Source organism: Chenopodium album, chromosome 5 (assembly GCF_948465745.1).
Source record: "Chenopodium album chromosome 5, dcCheAlbu1.1, whole genome shotgun sequence".
Classification (NCBI taxonomy): Eukaryota; Viridiplantae; Streptophyta; class Magnoliopsida; order Caryophyllales; family Amaranthaceae; genus Chenopodium; species Chenopodium album.
Window position 1 is genome coordinate 977,157 of NC_137838.1, and position 21,055 is coordinate 998,211.

Genomic DNA, 21,055 nt, shown 5'->3' on the forward strand with positions numbered 1-21,055 from the left:
ATTGAGGATTAAGAGATAAAATTAAGTAGTTGAATTAAATAAACCTAGCTAGTTTGGTAGAATACGATTTGGATATTTTTGAATGAATCATATCCTTAATTTGTCGTTGATCCTTTTAGTCATTGTACTCGTAAAATTTACCTTTACCTTTATCGAGATTCGTTAACAATCTACCACCCCATATGTGCTATAATGTAAATAATCGTTCTCTTCAACTTAATTAGTACCAGTACAATTTTAATCATACATTTAAATAAGTTTATTTTAGCAAAACAAGTTGAAAAATACGGAGTATTGGCTAAATAAATGAGACAAAATTATTATATTCAACAATACTAATCAAAGAAAATAGAATAACGGGTTAACTTTTACAAGATGTACCATATACATAATTCACGTTAGGATAAGGGATTCCACTTTCAAAGTATTCACTCCGTACAATTTTTCCACCAGACAATTTTTATTTTCTGCGATAAATGAGACTTTTAGTTAGAAATAAGAGTAATTAATACACGTGTTATACTCTCCGTCATCTTCTGAGCTCTGTTACACCGACTGATCTGCCGTTGCCGGTGATCACTTCGCCGCTTCGTCGGAAACCACCGTCATTTCTCTCTCCAATTTCCCATCTCTGTTTTCTATCAATACATTTTCAGGTAAAACACATCCTCACTCTCTTAATTCAATATCAATTAATTTTTAACAGAATTTCACCATTTTATTTGTTGGTGTATTATAGAGATTATTAAACATTCTTGAAATTCATTATTTTTTACGGACTATCGTAATTTGATCGATATACTTTTTTTTTTGGGTGAAATTGTTTGAAACTAGAGAATTACTTTCAGAATTGTTCTTTCTTAATTTTGAAGTCTATAATATGTGATTACCTTCAATTAGGACTTTAGGGTAGCTAAATATTTGTATATGAAATGCAAATTTTGTTGTTTTGTCATAGGAGAGGAAGAAAGGGCTTGGATTTGGTGGGTATTGGGAATTTGGAAGTGGGTAATGTGAGTATTGGGTTGGGGTGTGCTTTATTAGATATTGGATACATTAAGATGGAAAAAAAATAATATTTGATATGAATTTGACTTGCTTAAGAGCAAAAATTATGGAGAATGATAGGAATTCATGTAAAAGATCAAGATGAGGTAAAATTGCATATGTACTTTGTTATTTTGAGTGTAATGATTTAGGTAAAATTTTTAAGGAAATTTTGTTGGTACTTATGTAGTTTTAGTGTAGTGTATGAAGGCTATACTTTATGGTGTGAATTTAACTCCTTAGTTCAACATTGGAAAGAATCATCAAGTTGTATAATGTATGGCTAATCTCACATTTAACTCTTTTGAATGCCTGCAGTGTGCTTTATTCATCAAGCATCGATCATGTATTCATGTGGAAGTTTAAGCCCTTTGTGCAGAAGGAAACTTCGGGGCTTGAGGGCCGTTATATTGATATTGGTGACACTAAGGTTAATGTCAAGAATGTCATTGCTGAGGGAGGATTCTCTTCTGTTTACTTGGCTAAATATGCATTGAATGCATCGAAGCAATATGCTTTAAAGCATATCATATGCAATGATCAGGAATCATTGGATTTAGTGTGAAAGAGATCCAAGTACTAAAATCTCTGAAAGGACATCCTAATGTGGTTTTGCTTGATTCTCATACTATTTTGGATATGGGAAGGGCAAAAGAAGCACTTCTTCTGATGGAATATTGTGAGAAATCTCTGGTAAATGTTTTAGAGAGTAGAGGAGCTTGTTACTTTGATGAAAAACAAGTCCTAACAATTTATAGAGATGTTTGTAATGCAGTCTTTGCTATGCATTGCCATTCTCCACCAATTGCCCATCGGTAAGGAACAAGCTCTTAACACAAATTTTTTAATGGAAGGTTTAGGGTTCTATTTCCCCTTTTATCTGTGTGTCTTAATTTTCAGTGTTGAATTCATTTTTCGCAGATGGTTCTGTATGACGATTCATGTTAAATAACCCCAAAGTCTCTGCCATGTGACTTTTGCTATTTACTTCTATTTTTTATTTTGTATAATTTACTGCTTTTTAGTCCTCTCCTCCTCCAGGGTAGCTTGTGGGGAATAATTTCTTTTTTAGAGACTTCAAATTAGAAAAGTAGAACTGCAGTAAGCTGATGAAAATGTTGCCTTTTTTCACTTTGAATTTCATCTGATATTGCTTGCTCATCCTATCTTTTGTGTAGTGACTTGAAAGCAGAAAATCTTTTGCTGGGTTCAGATGGGTCATGGAAATTGTGTGACTTTGGAAGCACTTCTACCAATCACAAACGCTTTGAGAAACCTGAAGAAATGGAAATTGAAGAAGACGACATTAGGAAACACACGACACCCTATAGAGCACCTGAGGTTGAAAGAACTTGCATTACTTTATCCAATGAATTGTAACTGAAATATATATGATTTTTTTTCCCCCTGGGACAGATGTGGGCTCTGTTCCGAAGAGATTTCATTAGTGAGAAGGTGGACATATGGGTAAGTTGATCTTTGACATGTTTGCTTTTAAACGAAGCTATATTCGTTTAGAGTTATGAATGCTACAAGCACCAGAATTTAAATTCCTTTCTTTTGTTTAGGCACTTGGCTGTTTGCTCTACTGTATTTGCTATCTCAAATCTGCATTTGATGGCGAATCAAAGCTACAGATTTTGAATGGAAATTATCGCATCCCAGATTTGCCAAAATACAGTGTTTCCATTACTGATTTAATCCGAGACATGCTTAACTCTTCCCCAGACTCCAGACCAGACATCACACAGGCAAGCACTTTGCTTGATTGGTCATTATGAACTTAGGTTTGTTTAATTGTTTTAGGTCATCCATATCAATGCAGATATAAGTATTTTCTAATTGTTAGCATTATTATCATTTGTGTTCTCAATTTTTTATTTATTTTTTCTTTCCTGACTATTGTATTCTTGTTTATAGGTCTGGTTTCGTGTCAATGAGCAATTACCTGTTGGATCACAGAAGTCATTACCTGATCGACCGCCTAATATGCATGAATTAGCTCCAGGCTAACCGAAGGTACTTTGCAACATATCTGAATGCTCTTCTCCAATGAGAGAGATTGGATTTCATCCTGACTTCATATAATAAAGATTTCTTAACAATAATGAAGTAATTTATAAAATTATTACAATCCTTTCTGCTGTACTAGGAATCCCCAAAGTCCAAGACTATGTCTAGGGCTTCAAATCCTGTGCTTTGGAGATTGTGCGTTCATTTAGTATTTATTTTTTCCCAATACTCCGCTCCATATTGTTTTGTCATCACCTGTTCAATTTTAATGGGGGGCATAATCATCAATTCTTGGGTATAAAACAAATGTAACTCCCTATGCTCCTTTCTATTGGTTAGTGTGTTTTATGATTCAATTTTTGTAAATACAAATTAAAATAAACTGATTTGATTTCATCTTTACGGAAGTATGGGGCAAACACATAGTATTAAAAAACAGACTGAATTTTTTTTGTTTAAAATTATGAATAACAACTCTATAATGTAACTTCCTATGCTCCTTTCTATTAAAAAATTTCCAAACTGGTCCACTCCGGGTTTTGGATCGGTTTTATCATTTAGGTCCAGATCTGGACGCCCGGTCCAAGCAAAACCGGTCTGATCTCCGAGTCTTAAAATTTCAATTTTCGGTCTTGAACCGTTGAACAACCCTACCTAAAATAGAGGGTGTAAGCCTTAGTCACCATTACTCTTACTATCTTTCTCCACTGTCCACTCCATCATATGTTCTTCACTCTGAAATCTCTTCCAAAAACCCAATGGCTGAACTCGGAATCCCGATTGCTGCGAAACTCATAGAAGTGATTAGCAGTGAGATCGTTCAAGAGATATGTGATATGTGGGGTTACAAATCTCATCTTGAAGATCTAAACAAAACTGTAACCAACCTCAAGAATGTGCTCCTTGATGCCGAATCCAAGCGAGAGCTCACCAAGGCAGAACGAGGCTACATCGAGGACCTCAAGGATGTTGTTTATGATGCCGACGACTTGTTCGATGAGTTCCTCACTCTTGCTGAGCTGAAACAGATCGATGGCAATGCCAACAAGGGTGGTAAGTTCTCTGAAAAGGTGCGTCGTTTCTTTTCTTCTAAGAAAAAGAAGATGGGTCAAGCTTACAAGATGTCTTGTAAGGTTAAGGAGATTAAGAAGCAGTTAGATGATATAGTTGATAGGCACACTAAGTTTGGGTTTAAAGTTGACTACAAGCCTATTTGTAGGAGAAGGGAGGAAACTTGTTCGTATTTACACGCGAATGATATTATTGGGAGGGATAAGGATAAGGAGACGATCATAGCTATGTTGCTAAATCCTAGTATGAAACAAGATTTTTGTTTCCTGACTATTGTGGGAATGGGAGGGTTGGGAAAAACCGCTCTTGCTCAACTTGTGTATAATGATGAAAAGATAAAGAGTGAGTTTCCGGATTTGAAGTTATGGGTTTGTGTCTCTGATCAAGATGGGGAGATATTTGATGTGAAAGCAGTCCTTTGTAAGATAATTGAATTGGTTACTCATTGTAAGATTGATGGTAGCTCTACAATGGAATTGGTGCAAAACCGATTCCAAGATCAATTACGAGGAAAAAAGTTTTTCCTTGTTCTTGATGATGTGTGGAATGAGGATCGTGAGAATTGGCTTGCTTTGAAGAAGTTCTTGATGTTGGGTCGAGGGGGGAGTAGGATTGTGATAACTACACGTTCAGAGACTACAGCAGCTATAATAGGGGAAGAACATGCCTATAAATTACAAGGTTTATCCCAAGAGGATTCATGGAAGTTGTTTAAGATGTCGGCATTTAGCATTGGATGTCAGCAAGAAAATCATGGTGAGTTCGTTGAGATTGGGAAGAAGATTGTTGCAAAGTGTCATAGCGTTCCTTTAGCTATAAAGGTGGTAGGAAGTCTTTTGTTTGGGCAAGACATACGAAAGTGGGAGTCGTTTGAACAGAGTGGACTAGCCACAACTGGTGAAGGCAATAATAGGATTATGTCTATATTAATGCTCAGCTACCACAATCTAGAATCCTCGTTGAAGAGTTGTTTCAGTTATTGTGCAGTGTTTCCAAAGGATCATGTAATAGAGAAGGGTGTATTAATTGAACTTTGGATGGCACAAGGATACATTGTGCCATTAGAAGGTGGTCAAAGAATAGATGATGCTGCAGAGGAACATTTTGTAATTTTGTTACGGAGATGTTTCTTTCAAGATGTCGAAAAGAACGATGATGGTGATATAGATTCAATTAAGATCCATGACTTGATGCATGATGTCACTAAAGAAGTGGGGAGGGAGGAGGTCCGTGTAGTCACTTCTATGACGAATAAAATGGGTGATAAAATACGTCATGTGCAATGTGTTGGTGATATATGTACAGAAACGATCTCTTCATGTAGCAACAAGATTCGTTCATACATTTGCAATGTGAGTAAAGAACCTCCAGTGGATACTCTTATTGACAAGTGGTTGTGCCTAAGGGCGCTTGATTTGTCAAGATCGCACATTAAAATCTTGCCCAATTCAATAGGTAAGCTGTTGCATTTAAGGTTTCTTGACTTGTCTCATAACAGTAGTTTGGAGATACTTCCTGATGCAATTACAAGGCTGCATAATCTGCAGACATTAAATTTACGCCAGTGCTTTAATTTAAGGGAGTTGCCAAAAGGTTTTAGCAAACTGGTTAACCTTTGGCATTTGGATTTAATTTCTGATTATAGGTTAAGTGGTATGCCTTCAGGCTTGGATAAGCTAAGTAGTCTTAGAGTGCTTACATTCTTTGTGGTGGGTAACAGAAATTCAAGTGATGTTGACGAGCTGAAAGCCCTAAAACCTCTCATCAACTTAAAGGGATTCATCAGTATTGTAATCGGTGAAAATTATACTAATAGAAAAGTGGAAGGCATGAATAGCAGGGTAGAGGGAGGGTATCTGAAGAGCATGAAATATCTCACCAGCATCCATATCAGTTTTAGTAATAAACAGGGTGGATGTGTGAGACATGAAGCTGTTTTGGAAGTCCTGGAGCCACCTTCAAATCTCAAGGGATTTTACCTGTGCGATTACCAGGGTACAACAATTCCAAAGTGGGGGAAAACAGAGAGTAGGGCAGTCTCCCTATCGCGTCTTGTCAATATCAGGTTTGATCGATGTAGAAACTTGACAGAGATGCCAGTGCTAAGTACACTGCCTCATCTGAAATCACTGGCACTTGAAGATTTGGATAGCTTGGAGTACATGGAGAATACAAGAGGAAGCGTAAGCAATGACGATGAAGCAACAACTGCAGAATTAGCTTGGAGTACTTCGTTTTTACAAAATGGATAAATTGAAAGGTTGGTGGAAGGAGGAGCCATCACCTGATGATAATCACGGCTTGATTTCCAGGTGGAGATTTCCCTCTGTATCCATATTAAATATCTTCGATTGCCCAAACCTGACGTTAATTCCTCATTGTCCAAACCTTGAGAAGCTGACCTTGCAAAAAAGTAAAAATTTCCAAATATTAAAAACAGCAGTTGATACTTCTGTCAGTGTCAAATTTTTCTACCTGCATACCGACAATGCGAGTATTTTGAAATCAGTGCCCACAAATAGTCTTGCTCAGCTCATCATATCAGGAGGAGATGATCAGGAGAGGGAGAATGAATCAGAAGTTGGAGAGGCATTTCAGAGATGCGCATCTTCTTTGCAAAGTCTATCAATTAACAAAATAAATAGACTGAACAGACTGACTGGAGGAACAGGTTTGCAGCATTTCAGTGCTTTGGAGGAAATCACATTAGGCAACGTTCTCTTCGGCTCCGACGAGTATGAAGAAGAAGATGACAACATGATGCTTTGGAAATCTTTTCCTCAAAGCCTCCGCTCCTTGCATTTACATAGCTTCAAATGGACTAGTTTGCCAAAGGGGATGCAGTACTTGACCTCCCTCAAAGCCCTCACCATTTACAGCTGTACCAAATTGACAGCCCTCCCAGAATGGATAAGCAGTTTGTCTTCCCTTCGAAGCCTGTACATAAAGAACTGTGGTGCCCTCAAATCAATACCAGAAGCAATGCGGACACTCACCTCCCTCCAGAGACTTTCCATAGAACGTTGCCCGAACCTAACTGAAAGATGCAAAGAACCTGATGGAAAGGACCGTCCCAAAATCCAACACATCCCTCAAATTGTAAGTCATTGCACCAACTATTTACTGTATTTATATTCATTTTTATCAATTTGATACATAAAGTTAGCGTTCTTTGCATTGGTTTCCTGTTTTTAAGTTTTTGTTTTGTATGTATCTTTTGGAAAATAACAGGCTGTTTATTTAACTAGATGCAGCCAGTAATTTTCATTCACTTAACATAAGATTTTTGTATCTCAGGAACTAGGAGAATGGTAATAGGCTTCAGAGTCTTGCTGATAACAGCCTGAATGACTAGATGTACATCATCTGCAAGAAAAAAAAAAAAAAAAAAAAAAAAAAAAAAAAAAAAAAAAAAAGACGACTTGAATTCCATGAATAATGCATTCTGCATACAGCTTGATCCTGAACACAAACAATATTCAGGTTAGAATCCAGCTCATTGGTCTTTCTGTCTACTCAAACTATTAGGCACTGTTTTCAGCTGATCCATCTCTTTATTATTATAATTTGGTGTTCTAAATTGTCTCTGAAGTAATCTTGTTTATTTGTTCATTAAAGCAATCCGGACAACGCTTTGCTTATGTATACAAACCTGATCAATTGATGACAAGTCTGTTGTAAATTTTCTGCCTCAGTCGTCACGCTTAAGAGTAGAGGGGGGGAAGTAAAGAAATCCCCATACTCTCAAACAATGCAAATGTAATTGGACTGATGGAGGTTTATTCAGAGTTTGAGAATGAAAGTCATTCAGACTGCCTGTCTTCCTCCGATCCTTGAAAGAGGATGACTTGCCATGAAGAACTCTTCATCAGAACTTTTATTACTAAGAAAGTAATAAGAAGTATGGCTTTTCTCCCAAATAAAGCTGGTGAATTTTTCTGAGGGGTTGCTGTTCTTAATCACATTCCACTCATTGCCAATTTCTGGGGTGACTTGATTAATTTAATGTGAGTTTCTTTAGGATTTTGAGAAACTTTCACATTTTTCTCTGTATTTTGGCTCTTAAGAATTGTAACAGTTGAATCTTTTGTAAGATGGTTGATTCAGTTTTCTCTTTTATGAACAAAAAAATGAACCTACTTTGGTTTGTTTCATGTAGACCCTTATATATGTTCATCTTTTGCATCATTATAGGCAACTGATGACTGACTGTAATGTATATAGGATCAGGCGCGGCTACTTCTTTTCTGTGAACCTGCTCTGATGTATATTATTTGATTCCTAATATTAATGACAACCCATATATTTTTTTTTCTGATTAAATCAATCAAATAAAACCATTTGAAAGTTGATCATCAGGGCTTCCAAGGTTTCCAACTGTATTTATGTAACACTTGCCAATGCATCTACTGGCCGTGTGTTGGACAGTGCATTTCATACCCACCTTCGCATCCTCACTGCCATGAGTGTGTAATCTAAAAAGAAACTAACCACAAAAGTTCATCAATAATGTATGAATAACTTTTGGCTACAGATTATAAGGTCTAAATAATTGATTGATTGATTAATTAGTTTTTTTAAAAGTATTTTTCTAAAATGTGTTCTTTACACTTTGACTTTATTCTTAAAAAAAGTGATTACCAACTAGAAGGTGAATGGTATACAATAATGGAGTTCTAATTTACTACCACAAGGGGCGAAGATAGTGATATATGCTCGCAGAAGAATAGGTGAATTTGGAAAACAAAACAATTCAATCAAATGAAGTTAATTATATTATAGAGGATCATGATAAGTTACTATATAGTATTGCAATCACAGTAATTTCCTCTTATTATGGAGTAATAAATTGTAATGATGATGTTGCATTGATAATTTCATATACTCCGTAGAATTACATTGTCCTCTTTTTCTTTAATCTTAACATTGTTAGCTCTATTATTGTTCTAATTTCATTTGATTTTTCATTTCTATCTATACTTATATACTAAAGTAATCCCCGTAGTTAGCCCTAAAGTACACGTGTGGCATCAATTCATAAAAAAATTTTCCGCCAAAAAAATTGTTACTCTCTTTTTTTTTCTTTTTTTCTTTTTTTTTGAATGAAGTTTGTTTCTATATCTCATAGAGAAGCTTTGGCTTTATACTGGATTGATACCTAAAAAAATATAATGCTAAAGAATGAGAAATATTATGTAATAATATAAAATACTACTTAGGATATTATCAAAAAGTATTATTAATCTTATGGTATATCATAATGTTTGTTGTATTTTATTTCTTTTGTATGTTTTTTTACTTCTTATGATTTCGTTTTGTACCGTTTAGGGTACTTATTTCAGGTGTAATAAGTTCAAGTAAGTTAAGATAAGTTCAGTTCAGGTTTAATAAGTTCTTATAAGGGTTATCCAAGTACAAATTACAACTAAAATAAGTTTTAATAAGGTCTAATAAATTCAGATAAATTCAGGTAAGTTCATATAAGTAAGATAAGTTTAGATCAGTGAAAATCAGGTGAATAGAACACACCTTTAAACAAATTATAAAATAATATCATAGAACCGTGTATAGCACGGGTTTTGAACTAGTTTTTTTTTTTTTTTTATTATTATTATAAACTACGTCCCATATAAACTTATTGGGTGGGACACGTGTCGTTCATCCTTGAGACGGTTACCTAGAGGTGGGCATGGGTCGTGCCGGCCCGCGAGCGGCACGGGCCCAGTATATGAGATTTTCCCAGCACGGTACGGTGATCGAGGGGGGGCCGTGGCCGTGTCGTAACACGATTTTAAGTATCCCTATTGGTCTTACATGCATCCTTATGCAGCTAGGATACATACAACACCAGCCAATAAATAAGCAGTTTAGTTGCTAAATTCGCCCAAATGCCCCAAAACGAAAACATGACCCAACCCAAACCTTCACTTCCCAAACGTGACCCACTCCAAATCTAAATTTTGGATTTTCCTTTTTTTTTTTTTTGTAAAAAGTTTTACTTCTCATAATTTCTCCGATTTTCTCTCTCCAAACTCCATTCTCTCTCCTTTACATGATTTTACTTCACTAAAAACTGAAAAATCAACAATGGATATATAAACGGGAAGAGATGCAAAATCAATAGGATTATCCTTAAAAAAAGGGTAAATTTTCTCTTATTTTTGTCCGATTTTTTGTAAATTTTTACGAATATCACTGACTTTCGTCGTTAATTTTCATCTGAATTTTTCGATACTCTGTTCGAATTTTTTTTTCATAATCATATTAGAAAATCAATGCTTATGTTCATATTTTGAATGATGATGTTCACTTTTTAAAATGCATACGTTCATATTTCTTATGCCTATGTCTTAAAAGCTAATGTTCACATTTAAGGGAACCTATGAATATGTTCATATTTTTGCATGATTATGTTCTTTTTTCTGGAATTTATATATTCACATTTTTTTGGAATATGTACATATTTTTATTACTTGTAATGCATATATATGTTTCATAGTCACATTATTTTTTATTTCTTAGTTTTTATGTTCAAAATAAAATGCCTTATATTCATAATAATATTTAGGAAATTTTAGAAAATAACACCTAAAAAAAACACAAATTTTGATTATAACACCACAACAAAAAAAACTTTTATTATAACACCACAAAAAAACCAAAAATTTTGGTTTCACCACCACTTAACGGATTCTTGGATGGAATCCGTTAGTGGGGCCATAATTTGACACGTGTCAATAGCCTATAGGTTTAAAAATAATGAATTGAATGAAAAAAAAAAATAATTGAAAAAAAAAGAAAGTCCCTAACCCAGCTAGCCCCACCACCGGCGCCGCCTTGCCTCAGCCACCAACACCGTAACCCAGGTCGCCGGCACCCATCTCCCCCACCAAAACCACCCACGTCGCCGAAATCCTTCCCACACTGTCGAATTTTGCCTCCCCCCCCTCGAAAACCACCCACGTCGCCGAAAGCCTCCCACACCAACCCAAAAACCACCCCCGTCGCCGCCAAAATCCTCTCCCACTCAACCCAAATACCACCCACATCGCCGAAATCCTCTCCCACACCATCATTGTCGCCGAAATTCTCTCCCCTACCCAAAATTGTCTTCGAAACCCAACCCACACCAACCCTAAAACTGCCCTCAGCTCACCTGAACCCTAACCCAAAAATCGAATTAAATCGGGGCTGAGGCTGAGGTGGGTACGGTGTTTAAGGGTTAGGGTGGTGCGTCGGTCGTGGGTGATCGGTGGGGGGGGGGGGGGGAGGGGAACCAACAGAGGCGGTGGGTGGGAGGAACCGACGCCAGTGGTGCATACGGTGGCTGGATTAGGATTTTAGGGTTTTTTATTTTTTTTATTTTTGTTTTTTTTAATTAACCCAATATATAACTGACACGTATACTATGTGGGGCCCACTAACGGTTTTTTGGATGGCGTTAGTATGTGGTGGTGAAACCAAAATTTTTGATTTTTTTGTGGTGTTATAATAAAAGTTTTTTTTGTTGTGGTGTTATAATCAAAATTTGTGTTTTTTTCAGGTGTTATTTTCTAAAATTTCCTAATATTTATTATGTTCATAGATAATTTCAAATATTCATTATGTAAATATGTGTTGTTCATGAAATATTCTCATTAAGTCTGTCTATGCATAATAATATTTTTGACTAGTTGTGGCATAGGTTAATAGAGCGAGGGACGAAACCCGGTACGATGCTTTAAATTTCTAGGAATTTGAGTAGTTATGGCATAAGTTAATAAAGGGACGAAACACAGTACCGTGCTTACAACTGCTATGGATTTGACTTCAACACGCAAAAGTCAATAGAGGGACAAAACAGCGTACCGTGTTTATAACTTTTAGGATTTTCACTAATTGTGTCACAAGTCAATAGAAGGACGAAACACGGTATCGTGTTTTAAACTTCTAGGAATTTGACTAGTTGTGTCATAAGTCAATAGAGGTAGGAAACAAGGGATTGTGTTTTAAACTTCTAAGAATTAGACTAGTTGTAGAATAAGTGTATAGAGGTAGGAAACACGATACTGTGTTTTAAAATTCTAGGAATTTGACTAGTTGTCCGTGATAGGCTTGAGTTCACGAAATCAGTGCAAGTTGTGAACGGGTAAATTGACTGTTTTAAGGCAAATTGGATGGTACCACCCACCTAATTGTACTCCCAGAGGGTATTAGGGACCATGGTAAAATTCTCAGCAATTTTTATTTCCGGGCGAAAAAAGGTAAAAAAATTCCAAAATTGAAGGTTATTATCCACGTTTTTTGAGGAATTTCGGAGGTTACGGGGCCCGGTGGCGAAAAGTCTTGAGGCCCTAGGGGATACATATCAGGATCATATAATGTCGTATGTAACCATACATACCCATTATATGTTGTCATAAATGTCCGTGGTAGGCTTGAGTTCACGAAATCGGTGCAAGTTGTGAACTGGTAAATTAGTCGTTTTAAGGCAAATTGGATGGTTCCACCCACCTAATTGGACTCCTGGAGGGTATTAAGGACCATGCTAAACATTTGGGAAATTTTTATTTCTGGGCGCAAAAAGGTAAAAAAAAAAATTTTAATTGAAGGCTATTATCCACGTTTTTTGAGAAATTTCGGAGAACCTGGGGACTGGTGAAGATACGTCTTGAGGCCCTAGGGGATACATCTCAGGTACATATAATGTCGTTTGAACCATATATGACCATTATATGTTGTCATAAATGTCCGCGGTTGGCTTGATTTCACGTAATCGGTAAAAGTTTTGAACGGGTAAATTGACTGTTTTAAGGAAAATTGGATGGTTCCACCCACCTAATTGTACTCCCGGAGGATATTTGGGACCATGGTAAACTTTTCTACCATTTTTATTTCCGGATGAAAAAAAGGTCAATAAATTCCAAAATTTGAAGGCTATTATCCACACTTTTCGAGGAACTTTGGAGGTTACGGGGTTCGTTGGCGAAATGACTTAAGACCCTGAGGGATACATCTCAGGGTCATATAATGCCGTTTTGGAACTGAATATGACCGTTATATGTTTTCTTAAATATCCGTGTTAGGCTTGAGTTCACGAAATCAGTGCAAGTACTGAATGGGTAAATTGATCATTTAAGGCAAATTGGATGGTTTCACCAACCTAATTGAACTCCCGGAGGATATTACGAAACATGGTAAACATACATCTCGGCAATTTTAATTTCCAGGCTAAAAAGGACAAAAAATTTTAAAATTAAAGGTTATTATCCACGCTTTTGTGGTATTTTGGTGGTTACGGGGCCCGTTGGCAAAAAGTCTTGAGGCCCTAGGGGATACATCTCAGGGTCATCTAATGCCGTTTGGAACCATTATATTTTGTCATAAATGTCTGTGGTACGCTTGAGTACGCGAAATCACTGCAAGTTGTGAACGAGTAAATTGATCGTTTTAAGGTAAATTGGATGGTTCTACCCACCTAATTGTATTCCCGAAGGGTATTAGAGACCATGGTATATTTCTTGACAATTTTTATTTCCGGAAGAAAAAAGGTTTAAAAATTCCAAAATTAAAGGCTTTATCCACTCTTTTTGAGGAATTTCGTAGGTTACGGGGCTCGGTGGCGATAATTCTTGAGGCCCTAGGGGATACATCTCATGGTAATATATTGTCATTTGAAACCATATATGACCATTAAATGTTGTCGTAAATGTCCGTGGTAGATTTGAGTTTATGAAATCGGTGCAAGTTGTGAACCGGTAAATTGACCGTTTTAAGGCAAATTGGATGGTACAACCCACCTAATTGTACACTTGGAAGGTATTAAGTACCATGGTAAACTTCTCGAAATTTTTTATTTCCGGGCGAAAAAAGGTTATAAAATTTCAAAAATGAAGGCTATTATCAACGCTTTTTGAGGAATTTCAGAGGTTACGGGGCCCGGTGGCGAAACAAATAGATTCCCTAAGGGATACATCTCAGGGTCATATAATGTCGTTTGTAACCATATATGAACATTATGTGTTGTCATAAATGTCCGCGGTTGGCTTTATTTCACGAATCGGTATTTGAACGGGTAAATTAACTGTTTTAAGGCAAATTGGATGGTTCCGCCCACCTAATTGTTCTCTGGAGGATATTAGGGACCGTGGTAAACTTTTTGGTCATTTTTATTTCTGGACGAAAAAAGGTCAATAAATTCCAAAATTGAAGCCTATTATCCACGCTTTTCGAGAAATTTCGGAGGTTATAGGGTCTGGTGGCGAAAAGACTTGATGCCCTAGGGGATACATCTCAGGGTCATATAATGCCATTTGGAACCATATATGACCATTAAATGTTGTTGTAATTGTCCGTGGTAAATTTGAGCTTACGAAAACGGTAAAAGATTTGAACGGGTAAATTGACCGTTGTAAGGCAAATTAGATGGTTCCGCCCACCTAATTGGACTTTCAGAGGGTATTAGGGACCATGGTAAACTTCTCGACAATTTTTATTTCCGAGCGAAAAATGTCATAAAATTCCAAATTTGAAGGCTATTATCCACGCTTTTTGAGAAATTTTGGATGTTACGGGGTCCGGTGGTGAAAAGACTTGAGGCCCTAGGGGATACATCTCAGGGTCATATAATGTTGTTTGGAACCATTTATGACCATTATATGTTTTCATAAATATCCGCGGTAGGCTTGATTTCATGAAATCAGTAAAAGATTTGAACGGGTAAATTTACTGTTTTAAGGCAAATTGGATGGTTCCTCCCACCTAATTGTACTCCTGGAGCATATTAGGGATCATGGTAAACTTTTCTGCAATTTTTATTTCTGGACGAAAAAAAGTCAAAAAAATCCAAAATTGAAGGCTATTATCCACGCTTTTTGAGGAATTTCGGAGGTTACGGGGCCCGGTGGCGAAAAGTCTTGAGGCCCTAGGGGATACATGTCAGGGTAATACAATGTCATTTGGTACCATATATGACCATTAAATAATGTCGTAAATGTCCGTGGTAGGTTTGAATTTATGAAATCGGTGCAAGTTGTGAACGGGTAAATTGACCGTTTTAAGGCAAATTGGATAGTACAACCCACCTAATTTTACTCCCGGAGGGTATTAGGGACCATGGTAAACTTCTCAGCAATTTTTATTTTTGGGTGAAAAAGGTCAAAAAAATTCCAAAATTGAAGGCTATTATCCACGCTTTTTGAGAAATTTCGGAGGTTACGGGGCCTGGTGGCAAAAAGTCTTGAGGCCCTAGGGGATACATATCAGGATCATATAATGCCAATTGTAACCATATATAACCATTATATGTTGTCATAAATGTCTGTGGTAGGCTTGAGTTCACGAAATCGGTTCAAGTTGTGAACTGGTAAATTGACCGTTTTAAGGCAAATTGGGTGGTTCCATTCTCCTAACTGGACTCCTGGAGGGTATTTGAGACCATGATAAACATCTCGGCAATTTTTATTTCTAGGCGCAAAAAGGTCAAAAAATTTCAAAATTGAAGGCTATTATCCATGTTTTTTGAGAAATTTCGGAGATCACGGGGCCCGGTGGATGTACGTCTTGAGGCCCTAGGGGATACATCTTAGGGTCGTATAATGTAGTTTGGAACCATACATGACCATTATATGTTGTCATAAATGTCCGCGGTAGGTTTGGTTTCACGAAATTGGTAAAAGTTTTTAACGGGTAAATTGACTGTTTTAAGGCAAATTGAATGGTTCCACCCACCTAATTGTACTCCTGGAGGATATTAGGGACCATGGTAAGCTTTTCGGCCATATTTATTTCCGGGCGAAAAAAGGTCAAAAAATTCCAAAATTGAAGGTTATTATCCACACTTTTTGAGGAATTTCGAAGGTTACGGGGTCCGGTGGCGAAAACACTTGAGGCCATAGGGGATACATCTCAAGGTCATATAATTCTGTTTGGAACCATATATGACCAATATATGTTGTCATAAATGTCTGGAGTAGGCTTGAATTCACGAAATCGGTGTTAGTTGTGAACGGGTAAATTGACCGTTTTAAGGCAAATTGGATGGTTTCACTCCCCCTAATTGGACTCCTGGGGATATTAGGGTTCATGGTAAACATCTCAGCAATTTCCGGGCGAAAAAAGTTCTAAAAATTCCAATATTAAAGGCTATTATTTACGCTTTTTGAGGAATTTCGGAGGTTACGAGGCCCGAAGGCGAAAAGTTTTGAGGTCCTAGGGGATACATCTCAGGGTCATATAATGCCGTTTGGAACCATGTATGACCGATAAATGTTGTCGTAAATGTCCGTGGTAGGTTTAAGTTCACAAAATCGGTGCAAGTTGTGAACGGATAAATTGACCGTTTTAAGGCAAATTAGATGGTACTACCCACCTAATTGTACTCCCGGAGGGTATTAGGGACCATGGTAAAATTCTTGGCAATTTTTATTTCCGGGCGAAAAAAGGTCAAAAATTTCAAAATTGAAGGCTATTATCTATGTTTTTTGAGGAATTTCGGAGGTTACGAGGCCCGGTCGAAAATTGGATGGTTTCACCCACTTAGTTGGACCCCCGGAGGGTTTTTGGTACCATGCTAAACGTCTTGGCAATTTTTTTTTTGGGTGAAAAAAGGTCAAAATGGCAAGCCTTTGCCAACAATACCTTTACACCAACATCTGTAGCTGATCTTTCTGAGTGTGCTAGGGTTAGGAATGGCCACTTCAGCAAGCAAGATGATTTGGCTGGATTAACCGAAGATGGATGGGGATTTGGCAACGGTAACTTCACTGCAGCTCTTGCTGCCAGCTTTCGAACATCTAGATTTGGCGAAGGCAATACTTCCCAACATATTGGAGATCCAAATAAGTTAGCAAGCAAGACTACAGCTTCTCAACCAGCTGGCTGGGCTGGTTTCTAACTTAGGATGGATAGAGGGATTTTTTTTTGTATTGTTGACTTGTTCATATAATTCTTCATTATTTGATATCATATTCTTCATGATATAATCGCTTAAGATGCTTACCTTTTGAATCAATCACCAAGTTTGGTTGGAAGGTAGTCTATGTATAAACAATAAGTTTCATTCTAATAACCTTTTTTTTTTTTGTTGCAAAGCCAGGGGGCAATAATTAGATTCTAATAATCTTTGATTTCACAAAATAATTGACTCGAATCCTTGTGTAAAAGGATGATCAATTAAGCTAATTCACCTAATTCTCTTCCTTAAATACACGAAATGATTTTCTATTGCCCCTATATTCAACTCTTTTACTTCTGTTAATTTAGGTGTTCTAATCTGAAGATGAGAAACGAATAAAAATAACTTATATCAAACCTTCTCACAAAACTTTGTGGGAAAAGAATATGACAAAACCACTTCCGTCAATTTACACTTTCATTTATCAATGAAAAAAAAAAAGTTAAATTTTTAATTTAATGCAATTCTTACTTTCTTAGGTGTGCACATCCGGAGTTCTCCAAAAAAAAAAAAAAAAAAAAAAAAGTTCTTGGAATTTGATTCGTTTAAAATTAGAACACAAGAGTTGAGAGAGGGAGTCAAAAGAAGTACGTAGCAGAGAATGACAGTATCCTCGTCATTTCTCACTCTCAATTCTCAAATTCAATTACTCCCTCAAATCCCTTCAAAATCAATTATAAACCCAACTCCTAAATCCATCATTAGCACAAGTACAACTAATTTTTCTTTCACCCACCTTGTTTTTAGCACTAATTTCGATCGAAATCAGACGATTATGGCTGCTTCTTCATTATCAACATCCATTTCAACTGATCAATTTAAGCCTTTTCAGCTTGATGTTATGTCAGATTTTTATGCGATTTCCTCTCCTAGGGGATATGTCTCCATTTGTGGTTTTGGGTCTCTTCTTTCTGGTAAAAATTCATTTCAATTATTCTCCAAAATTCTATCTTTTTCCTGAATTTTTTCTGGGTTTTATTTGGTGGGGTTGAGGATTTTCATATGTTAGTCAATTGGAGGTCCTGTAATTATATGTGATACTATTAAAATTTTGATAATATTTTAACTTGATAGTGGGTGAGGAAGTAATGAATTAGTGGTTTTGAGGGCGATTTTACCATTCATGTATGTGAGATTGATCAATATCGGATATTAACATCATTGCGGGCATAGTAGAAAGTAAAAAGTATGGAGCTTTTCATATTTTATGCTATTACAATGTTGCTTATGATCATGGTTAATCATAATGTTAGATTTTATTTGATCCTTTTTTAGACCAATTCATGTATTTCACTTAATCATTTTAACTTAAATATAACTCCAATTGTGGCTTACTTAGAGCAAAGTTTAAGAGGATAATATTGGTAATTTGGTATAGAAAAAAGATAGCCATGGTTTATTGATATTGCGGTTTAAATATAATCTCAATTTGTTAAATCAATATTTGAAGCTTAATCCTTGATTGTGAGTGTGATAATAATGGTATTGGTTTTGAGCAGAGAGGAGTGCAAGAAGTACATTTCCTGATTTGGCTAACTTTAGGATAGCGCGGTTGAAAGGTTTTAGGAGGGTTTTTGCTCATGTTGCTCCTATCTTCTTCGAACGTGGCATTGCTAAGCCTGAGACCAAGGTCATTTCGATCTTTACATGCATCGTTTTTCATTGTTCTTAACTTCATTTTTTTTTCTTAGTTAATTTAAACATATTTCTGCTGATTTTGAGATTATTCTCTGAAACTAAACAGTGTATAATTTTTTATTCTTCTCCTTCAAGGTACTATTCAATCCATTTATGTGTCTGGTTTTTGTTTTTGTTGCTGATTTACTTAAATAGATGGTTCGTCCAATGAAACTGTACTTAGAAATCTAGATTTATTGCAAATACCTAAGGAAATTTATTACATTGAAATCAGTAAGGGTTGTTCATGATGTATATGAGTAGCCTGGCTATGTTCTAAGTTGTACTGTGAGATTAGTGGACAATCAAAGTAGGACAGTCAGAAGAGAAAATAGGTATTATTGGGCGATGCTAACTGTAGTCCAACTTACCTCCAGCAGTTTTCCTGAGCAAAACATGTTCTGTTGCCTCACTTCTTCTTTGGTTCTTCCTGATAGACTCATGTTCAGTTTGGCTTAATTTTTAATGTTCTCGTAACTTTCTTGCGCAATATGCTAACAGATTAGTTATAAACATATCAGGAGATCTCAAGTTTAAGTGTGGAGCCTTGTGAAGGAGAGGAGCTCATAGTTACTGTGTTCCAAATTCAAAAGTCAGAGGTACTTAGGATAATCAATGCCTCTCTTTTGTGTATATTCTCCAATACATTTTCATATGACCACATGGTATTTACTTAGTCCGTCAATTTGATGAGTTCAGGTACCTTATTTTATGGAGAGGGAGCTTGAGTTCCGATTTTTAGCTGTAAGTTGAGAGCCTATGTCATGAAGTTTGATTGTTTATTCTTATTACTGATAATTTAGTTCCCAGATCATTCTTATATCTGATTATACAATACCATGTGTCATCTTTGCAGGTTCTGCCAGAAACAATAAAAGGGACGCCTTTTAAGAATCCAGCGGTATGTTCTAATCTTTGAACTTCAGCTCACGAATCAAAATTGATTAACACTTATTCTTGTGGGAAATATGTAGGTTCTATGTACTCGGTACAGTGATGAGGAATTTTTCAATGTAAGATGTGAAGGTAATTTTCCTCTGTATCTGTTACTCTGTTAGTCCATAGTCCTGAATTCTATTTTGTGTCATGCAATTTCTTTTTCCCCTCTACAATCCTTGTGGTCTGATATCATTTGTACCTAAAATGTGTATAGTTTGGTTTTCACTTTTCTAGTTCATGTTTTGATGCCATTATACGCATAATAATTATCATAATCAATCATGTTGAGTCTGAGTCATTCCTCCCACCCCCCCCCCCCCCCTCCCCTCTTCTCAAACCTCAGCTGAAACTTATCTACTACGTAAGATTTTCAATCTAAATCATTGCTTACTTCTTCTAGAACAAAATTTTGTTCAAATCCAGTGACAAGAAACATTATGGTGATTGTCATTTCAGAAAAGCATTCTAAATTTGTTTTACTCCGTATTAATAATACAGAATCAGAAAAATTGGGATTAATATCATTTAATTTTCACTGTTATTCAGAACTGAAACTCACTCTGTCAAGTACATGTGCAGGAAGTAAAGAAGTATACCATCAGCATTATGGACGATATAACATAGATAAAATATGGAGGGATGATGTTTTTCCTTGTCGAACTTACCTGCGCCATTGGTAAGATTTTAGGTATCCTATATCAGGCTTGAAGATGTCATGAGGTTGTATAGTTAAGATCATCCTGTAATCTGATGTATTTATGCAGTGTTTTAGCAGCAAAGAATCTTGGAGATGCAGCCTACAACAATTTCTTAGATCATACATACCTCGCTGATCGTCAGACAACCATTCGTCAATACCTGGCAACAGCAGGTGCAGGTATAATGGAAGAGGAACCTCCAGAATCCCTGAAGACTCGTTACGGTGGTTGAGCTGACCAGGAGAATACAATCCAATAGCATTCATAATCTATGTAAAACTGTAGCTGATTAGGATCCTTAACTTCAGGTTTGGGAACTTGCAAAATCTGACAGTGTAAAACTTATTCCCTGTGGATACTCTTGTGCATTTGACCGCATTTAACGCTTAAAATGTCATAATAAATCAGATGTTTTCATATGCATGGATACGGTCTATATAGGGATGAAGTGTTGTATAAGCATAGTAAAACTTCCTGGTCGAAGAAGGTATTTGTGAGCATATATGATTCTACTGGAAGATGGTGGATTCTACTACCCCCAATTCCCAACTACACTTTTGCAGGAACTAGGTTCTGTGATCAAATTCCTCAAACAAATCATTTAGGGTCTGTTCTCATTGACTGAACTCAGTTGAACTGAACTGAAATGAAGTAAAATGAATATTTTATAAGAGAA

At 36.4% G+C, this 21,055-nt stretch overlaps 2 protein-coding genes and 1 pseudogene across 4 annotated transcripts; all 3 read left to right on the forward strand.

Annotated features, from left to right (window-relative positions):
* The first annotated feature begins 75 nt into the window (after positions 1–75).
* Positions 76–17,005, forward strand: LOC145631277 (uncharacterized; annotated as a pseudogene). Its single transcript, XR_014112382.1, has 11 exons — positions 76–656; positions 1,366–1,862; positions 2,226–2,388; positions 2,464–2,514; positions 2,616–2,798; positions 2,968–3,055; positions 6,392–7,230; positions 7,429–7,442; positions 10,125–10,227; positions 11,816–11,841; positions 16,720–17,005. The product of XR_014112382.1 is annotated as an uncharacterized LOC145631277 (transcript).
* LOC145631415 (putative disease resistance protein RGA1) lies at positions 3,777–8,297 on the forward strand. 2 transcript variants are annotated; one of them, XM_081683484.1, is made up of 3 exons: positions 3,777–7,230; positions 7,429–7,614; positions 7,750–8,297. In XM_081683484.1, the coding sequence occupies exon 1, from the start codon at positions 3,819–3,821 to the stop codon at positions 6,381–6,383; it is 2,565 nt and encodes an 854-aa protein (XP_081539610.1). In that variant the 5' UTR covers positions 3,777–3,818; the 3' UTR covers positions 6,384–7,230; positions 7,429–7,614; positions 7,750–8,297. The 2 variants fall into 2 exon arrangements, with proteins under 2 accessions (XP_081539610.1, XP_081539609.1); XM_081683483.1 differs by having other exon boundaries at positions 7,429–8,297.
* A 565-nt stretch (positions 17,006–17,570) lies between the features above and the next one.
* On the forward strand, positions 17,571–20,802 carry LOC145629966 (uncharacterized). The gene is made up of 8 exons (XM_081682207.1): positions 17,571–17,979; positions 18,565–18,695; positions 19,264–19,341; positions 19,442–19,486; positions 19,599–19,643; positions 19,717–19,768; positions 20,261–20,357; positions 20,446–20,802. The coding sequence occupies exons 1-8, from the start codon at positions 17,667–17,669 to the stop codon at positions 20,609–20,611; spliced, it is 927 nt and encodes a 308-aa protein (XP_081538333.1). The 5' UTR covers positions 17,571–17,666; the 3' UTR covers positions 20,612–20,802.
* The last annotated feature ends 253 nt before the right edge of the window (positions 20,803–21,055 follow it).